The sequence below is a fragment of the Cupressus sempervirens genome, chromosome 9 (genome assembly GCF_028749045.1).
Source record: "Cupressus sempervirens isolate cs-2001-9-10 chromosome 9, ASM2874904v1, whole genome shotgun sequence".
In the NCBI taxonomy this organism is placed as follows: Eukaryota; Viridiplantae; Streptophyta; class Pinopsida; order Cupressales; family Cupressaceae; genus Cupressus; species Cupressus sempervirens.
Window position 1 is genome coordinate 449508398 of NC_143126.1, and position 8215 is coordinate 449516612.

General features: G+C 33.5%; 1 protein-coding gene across 1 annotated transcript; it reads right to left on the bottom strand.

Moving 5' to 3' along the window:
* Positions 1-364: 364 nt before the first annotated feature.
* On the bottom strand, positions 365-7904 carry LOC149539250 (guard cell S-type anion channel SLAC1-like). Its single transcript, XM_089800576.1, has 4 exons — positions 7398-7904; positions 4059-4832; positions 1831-1862; positions 365-1039 (listed from the first exon to the last, which is right to left on the bottom strand). Exons 1-4 carry the CDS (start codon positions 7866-7868, stop codon positions 676-678), a joined length of 1641 nt encoding a protein of 546 aa, XP_089656702.1. The 5' UTR covers positions 7869-7904; the 3' UTR covers positions 365-675.
* Positions 7905-8215: the final 311 nt, after the last annotated feature.

Genomic DNA, 8215 nt, shown 5'->3' on the forward strand with positions numbered 1-8215 from the left:
AGGGAACAGCTAGCAATTTCAGGACGGATTGGGGATGGGAAAGTAGTCCCTAGTAATGCTGGTCCGTCTTCCCCAAGTTTCCTTAAAAAAAAAAAAATTCTCCTTTTCAGAGACGTTTTCAAATTTGACAAAAAAAAGAGACGACTCTGGAAAGGACAAAAATCTATCCCCGCATCTCCGTTTTGTCCCCTAGACAAATATGACCCCAAAATCATAGATAACTCATCCCCATAAAACACTGCATTAAATCCTTCTCCCAAAGTGAAGGCATTAAATCCTTTTCCCAAAATGAAGAGAAAACCAAAAAAAATTGACACAAACATACAAATTTCTTCTTCATCAACATGTAACATGAGAAAAAATATAAAAATTAAGCAGCGCTTAATTAACAATGACCTTAAATTTTCTATCAATAATTTCTTTAAATGTAGTTCTGATATTGAAGATAAACAAGATTGGTAATAAATATATTGCAGGTCCCTGAAAGATACTCCGTATAAGAGCCATTCCTTTTTCTTACTTCAGAACAAAAGGTTACCAAGGCACTTCTGTAACTGCTTGTGTATGTACTTCGTTGTTATCTACATAGAAAAATTTGATGAAGCACTTGAAATATGTACTAATTTGCATTCTATTGCTGTTAGATATATTTTTGGGGAGTGTGGCTGGAAGCTCTCAGCCCCGGTTAAATAATTTGGCTTGCTGTTTTTTAATGCCTGATCTCAGTACTTCCATGCTACGCCGAATTGGAGCTGTATGTTGTTCCAGGTCAAAGTTGGCAGGCTTTTTCTTCTTCTCCTTTTGCTTGATGCGCTTATGAGTAATTGCAATTGCCAAGTCATTTGGAAATAGAGACCGCCAAACTAATGCATGTAACAAGGTTGTCACAAATAGAGTTGAGACAGTTGCAGAAGATATGAAGGTGAGAGCTATTGCCAGGACTCTGGTGAAAGTGATGTCTACTGAGTTTGAATATCTAATGGTAGCTATTGATGCTGCTGTCATTGGAAATGTGTATGCCCACCAGGCCACAGAGAACCTGCAAAACTATTATCTTAAGATTCTTGAAATAAAAAAGTGTTGTAACCTGTAATTATATAATAGATTAAAAAAGTATGTTCTAAGTCTTGATTTGTTTAGATTTATCTGTAATTTCGTTAGTTAAGTCAGCAGGATCTATCTACAGTGTGAGTGTGATTTAGTATGAATCATTTGAACAGGTCAAATCTTAAAATATATTGTTTAATTGTGATATTACTTGCTATCAGGATTCCACCATATAGTTCTTGAATCAAACTCATTGACCTATGTTTCATGAATAGTGGTTCATATAACCCATCTCTCACGAGAATGAATGGAACACTTAGCACTAATTAGATCTAAATTAAATCCTGATAACAATATCACAGTTAAATCCTGATAACAATATCTCAGTTAAATTCTGATAACATCACAGTTTGACTTGTTGTGAACAATGTCTTATATTGTTTAAGTCAAAATGCAATCATTATTTGTTATTCAAAAATTTAGATAATTGAATAACAAACAATGTAGAGTTATTCCTTCCATCCAATGGTTATTCTCTAATAAAAGAAAATTAATTCTTTCATATTTCCACCTTTCTCAATATCAAAAACAGTTGGTGTAGAACATATATAACCACAAAAATTACATTTTAGAAATGGTTATTCTCTAATAAAAGAAAATTAATTCTTTCAAATTTTCACCTTTCTCAATATCAAAAACAGTTGGTGTAGAACATATATAACCACAAAAATTACTTTTTGGAACAGTAAATTCAGAATGAGCAAATGAGAGATTCAATCATACCTGAATCCTCTGAAAAAATTGACGCGAACTACCTGTATAAATACAATAATGATCATCATTGAGATGAAAACTTAATCAACAAAGACTTGAAGATTAAAAATTTATTTGTACCATTTGTGTTCATTTTTAATCACTTATTATACTTTTAATGAGATTTTCATCTTAAGCAATAAAGGCTTGAAAGCTTCTAAATTTTGTAAATATTTGGAAAAAATTACGTAGTCTATGTATTTACTTTCAATTACTTATTGTTGAGATAAAATGAGATTTTCATCTTAATCAACAAAAGCTTGAAAGCTTCAAACTTCTATTAAGATTTAACAAGTTTTTCTATCGTTTGTATTTACTTTTAATTACTTTTTATTAAGTAAAATGACATTTTAACAAGATAAAGTTCAACAAAACAATAAAAAACAATTATAAGAAACCAGCAGCACAAACAAAAGTTACAGAACATAGTAATTCTTGATGAACAACTGTCTAAACTAAAGATGGTCTAAAGATAAATTATTCCTACGATCTTTGAGTAACCTCAATCAACTTGTCCTTATGTTCAATTCTTTGGTTTCCAATCTATTGAAATATCAAACAAATCTATAGCAAACAATCAATATTAAGTTTACATTTACATGTCAGTTTTATCATTTTGATGGACAAAAATTTTTACCTTTTACTCTTAATGTCAATAAAAATAAAAAATCTGTTTGCTAAATATACAGATAAAATTATCTAAAATTGAGTAGGAGAATTTTTCTCGTTCATCTCTCTATCATCTAACTATGGATAATGGAGTGTGGTCTAAAAAACAAATGTGAATAAAAATCTTATAAATTTGAATTAAAAAATAATATGCACTAATTATTACAAACTATTAAAAAAATCATGTTTTTAATCTATTGTTCTTTTATCTTAAAAAATATTATACATTACAGATATTTTAAAATTTCAATGTGTAAATGATTAGTATGAGATATTTTTTCCAAAGTAAGCTAAATTATAATATTGCTATTAAAACTCAATCATGTAGTTTCAAGGCCGGGTATTTCATATTCATGTGAAATGGGTTCGTGTGAACTACTAATTCATGAAATATAGGTCAATGAGTTTAAATTGAAAACTACACATCAAATCTTGATGACAATATCATCACCTAGATGTATCATCTTTGTGAGCATCCCCTAGATGCAACGAGTGCTAAGTGTTCCATTTATTCTCATGAGAGATTGGCTCTAATGAGCCACTACTCGTGACGAATCTTGATGATGATATCATGACCTAGATGCATCACTTTTGTGAGCATCCCTTAGATGCAATGAGTGCTAAGTGTTCCATTCATTCTCATGAGAGATGGGCTCTAATGAACCACAACTCATGAAACATTGGTTGATAAGTTTGACTTAAAAACTACAAAGTTAACCCTAATAGCAATATCACAATTTGAGTTGCTGTGACAAATACCTCGTACTTATCAATTGATGAGCTTAAGGGGCTTTCTAATGAATGGTTCATAAGGCACAACAAGTACTGAGGGTTTTGTAAATAAGGTTGCAAAAAAAGTGGGCTTAACCATGGAGGAAACTATGTAAATAAATATGTGCTTGAGCTGGAGTAGGGCTGGATGGGTGACCTCCCTAGTGCTTCACAGAAGCATTGTGAGCATCACCTAGATTCAATGACTGCTAAGTATTTCATTCATTCTCATAAGAGATGGATTCTTGTAAACCACTACTCATGAAACATAAGTCAATAAATTTAATTCAAAAACGACACTCTTGAATCATGATAGTAATATCATAATACTACAATAGTATTGGGATGGGTGACCTACGGGAAGTCTCGGTACTTCACCTCTGTGAACATCACCTAGATATAATGAGTGTTAAGTGTTCCATTTATTCTCATGAGAGATGGATTCATTTGAATCACTACTCATGAAATATGGGTCAATGAATTTGCTAAAAAACTACATAGTTAAATCCCCATGATAATATCATTTGACTTGCCGTCCTTATCAATGTAATAATAGTTAAATGATCGTCAAATTTGACTTGCCCTCCTTATCAATGTCATAATAGTTAAATGATCGTCAAATTAAACACTAAAGAGATTTTGTTGTTGATCTGTGTATGAAACCTACTAAACAGTTTTCTTTTGGAAATAAATAAATTGAACTTTGAAAACCCAAATGTTCTCTGACCCTAAGAGTGATATGAATCAAGAATTCTTACCAGAGAGGTATATAAGAAAATGGCAATGAAATAAGCCAGCCTGGAAACGCTGTCAAATTCCCCATGGATTTTCTCCCACGCCACGCTTGCTGTACAGGGCGCCGCAATGAATAGAAAGAAGACCGGATGGAGCTCCTGAGGCAGGGCTTCGCTTGTTGGCAGTCTCTGATAAAGAGTGACAAACAACACCGTATAATGGCTAACCCCAACAGACCAGAAAAACATTGCAGGCTCCTTCCATCCCACTTGGGCTGCCAAAAGGGCCCCTACAAAATTTCCAACTATTGACAAATGCGAAGAAGGATTGGCCACTTTGGACAGCCGCCTTTTCCCGCCAGAAAGCCATTGCCCATAGATCTTGAGTTCCAGTGCAAAAACAGGGCTCATGAAGATGCACCACAGAGAAGGGTGAATCTCAGTTGAGATACATTCGGGCAGCCCAATTGTCAAGAACATGCAGATAATCCATGGCGCAAAGAAGAAATTCACTCTCACTGGATGATAGTACTCCCTTCTCACTGCCTCCAAATAGCATATGCATTTCAGTGAATATGTGAAGAAGATCACGATTAGCGCACACAGGCTTAAACACCAGAGGGCTATGTTGATGCGAAGCGCTGCTACATGGAGGAAATGGAGCCATGAAACTCGGGAAAGATTCTTCCACAATATTGCCTGACTGCTTAACCCCAAACAGATCCCAAAACTTCCAATGGGAAATCTCAGAAGAAATGGCCACTTTTTATCTAAAGGCAGCAAGATGTCTTCCGAGTCCTGGGGCACACCAAAATATCAAAAATTTGTTATGCGTAGCTGCAGAACTTGAAAAATGCCCCTTGTTTTAACTTTTTCATTAATACTTCAGTTTTAGATGTTTTAAAGACAACACTACAATAAAATGATGTTTAAATGTAAATTTGTATGAGTTATTGATTTACTAGTGGTAGTTAATTACAAGTACAAGTTGTATTGGTTAATCAAACAATAGTAATTTTATATCTAATTTTAATTTTAATTCAAATAAAATTTATTAAATAGATATCTTAATTTTATTAGTCATATAATACCTTTGACTATTGAATTAGGTGATGTTTAAAACTAGTTCATGTACATATTTTCAATGAGTCTTATAGCACTCACTAGTTCTAGTTAATGTTTATGGAAATGTACTTTATGAGTCAAAGACATCAATCTCTATTTCATTTCAATAAGAACATGACAAAAATTGTCCTATCACAATTGGTCAAATTTTATCTTTGACTATTGAATTAAGTGATGTTTAATAATAGTTGATGTACCCATTTCTTATGAGCATGAAAGGTTGACTTATCACTCATTCCGTATAAGTGATGTTCATAAGGGTATAGTTTATTAGTCAAACTTATTGATCTATATTTTGTTTCAATCAAAAATTTGCAAACAATTGTCTAATTAATCAAAATTCACACTTGGTTGTTGAACTTGGTGTTGTTTAAGAATATCCCATGTACCTATCTCTTATAAGCACGAGTCATTCACTTAGCACTCATTTCATCAAGGTAATGTTCAAAGTTGGCTTAAGTTATGGGTAGTTCCCCATGGTCTCAGGTTTGAATCTACTCTTGGATTTAAGAGGTGAGATGGCTTACAATAGATAATCTCACCAGTGGGGGGATTAGCCTCACCCTAGCTTGCATAGGTATCCAAAATAAGTGTTGTTGGGTGTTGGCTAGGTTGTGAGGATATCTCCCACACACACAAAAAAAGTTTAGATTATGAGTCAAACATTAAAAAGTGGTAAATAATTGCCCTATTTTTATTAGCTAAAATTCACATTTGACCACTAAACTAGGTGGTGTTTAAGACTAGCACATGTACCCATCTCTCATGAGTGTGAGGTGATTCACTTGCACTTGAATTGCATATAAGTGATGCTGAAACTCAAATGTTTTAGAATATCACATATTACAATTATGCAATGCTCACAATGATGAAGTGTCAAAACATTCTACAAGTCATTCATGTCTCAATATTACAACTCAAATATACTTAACTATAAAATTTATTTTGAAATATATTCAAACACAAGTACTAATACATACAATTTTATTACGCTTAATTCCCATTATACCCATTTAGTTAGTTGAATATTCTAAATGTTTATATAGAATATTAATATCCTAGTAAAGGGCTAACAATCATATACAATATGCTAACTCTTTAAAAACTTTCCCAAGAGACAGTCAACATATTAGTGTTATTAGATTTTCACAATCTACAAGGTCATAGTTGTTGCTTCAAGATTCAAATACCTAAGATTTTGTCCATCAATGGAATACATTCTTTTGTCCATCATCAATATGTTGGAGAGTTCAAAGATTTTATCATCTTCTTGAGCTCTCTAACTTCTTGATGATAGATAACGAAATGTGATCTGAAACATTGCTATAAAGAACCTCACACAATATTAGAGAGCTCAAAGATTTATTCATGATCCATCATGAGGATGTTAGAGAGCTCAAGGATTTTATCATCTCTTTGAGTTCTCTAACATCCTAGTTATGGATCATGGAGCGTGATTCAAAACTTTGATGCAAACTAAATTCTCCAAATATTACAGAAGACATTTATTTATGATCCATCATAATGATGTTAGAGAGCTCAAGGATTTTATCATCTCCTTGACCTCTCTAACAGCCTCATGAACGATCATGGACAATTATCTAAAACATTGATATAAAAAACCTTGAGCCATATTAGAGAGCTCAAAGATTTTTCATGATCCAGCATCAAAATATTGAAGAGCTCAAGAAATTTGTAGTCTCTTTGAATTCTCTATCATCCTAATAATAGATCATAAAGTGTGACCTGAAACATTGATTCACAAAGCCTCACGCAACATTAAAAAATTCAAAAAAATTATCACCTTCTTGACCTCTCTATCATAACAATTACCATAACAGAATTGAATAATAAATAACATCAGCAACCAACACCATATTCATTATTTCTAACTCTACATAATCCAAACAACAGCCAACTTCACTTCATGACTACCATATTAAGAAGCAAATAAGCTATAAATAATTCAGACAAAAGCAATCCAGTACTCTTAGAATGTTTCTGGATTCAATTGTGTTGCTATTTTTTGCATCAACATTTTGGATCACATTATGCAATCCATCATTAGGATGAATGATAGACAACAAAACAAGTGTGATCACAGAGTGTGATCCGAAACATTGATGCAAGAAAACAGCAATACAATTAAATCCAGAAACATTCTAAGATTATCTATAAATTGTCGAAATTTGCTTTCTCTTAATCGAATACTGATGAAATGAAATGAGAGAGTAGGACCTTTAAAACATCAAGCTCTGGACCCTTCAAGGCATCAAAGTATCTTCCAGCAGGAATATGTGCACTGGCAGGCTGAGGGCAGTTATCTGGAACCTCATGAGATTCATGAATATTTGGTATCTGACCAGGCAGAAGAGAGTTCTGTCTATGCGTAGATGTTCTAAACATGGAATAGGAGTAATCCTCCTTAGACGTACTACTGTAGCTTCTAGCCAATGAAGTTGGCTCTAACTCCTTCTCCTTCTCCTTGTTAATCATGGAGAAAGCTGTTCCAAGAGACACATGCCTATTCAGCTTCCTCTGCTTCTGCCTCCCCTCCTTCATTTTTCCTCCACAATTGCCCTTCATTTCTGCTGACCCACCAATTGTTTCACCATCTCTTGCCTCCCTCTTCTCTTCACAATTCGACCCATTTTCTATATCTATGGACATGGAGAGAGATTTACAGCTTTTGCTATTGTCCATTGTCATATAATTGTACAAATTGTACTTTCTGATTCTCTCACAGCATTTGTTTTGTTGGGTGAGTGTCTACTATATATACGAGGCCATACTTAGTTGAATCACGAGAGATCAAGACAATGGGGTTTGATAGACACTATGTCACGGATAATAATTGTCTTTCAATCACAGATTTCAGGGTGCTTTGTTTTTCACCACACATTTTTGCTTGGATCTGTGAAATCTTAGTCAATGCACGGTTGTGAAAAGGGAATATGTGTGGCTAGACGCTTCACATTTTATTTTGATCACGGATGTTTTTGCAGTCAGATACATTTTTGAGGAGTTTCTTATGAGGACAGTCCACCAGCTTCTCT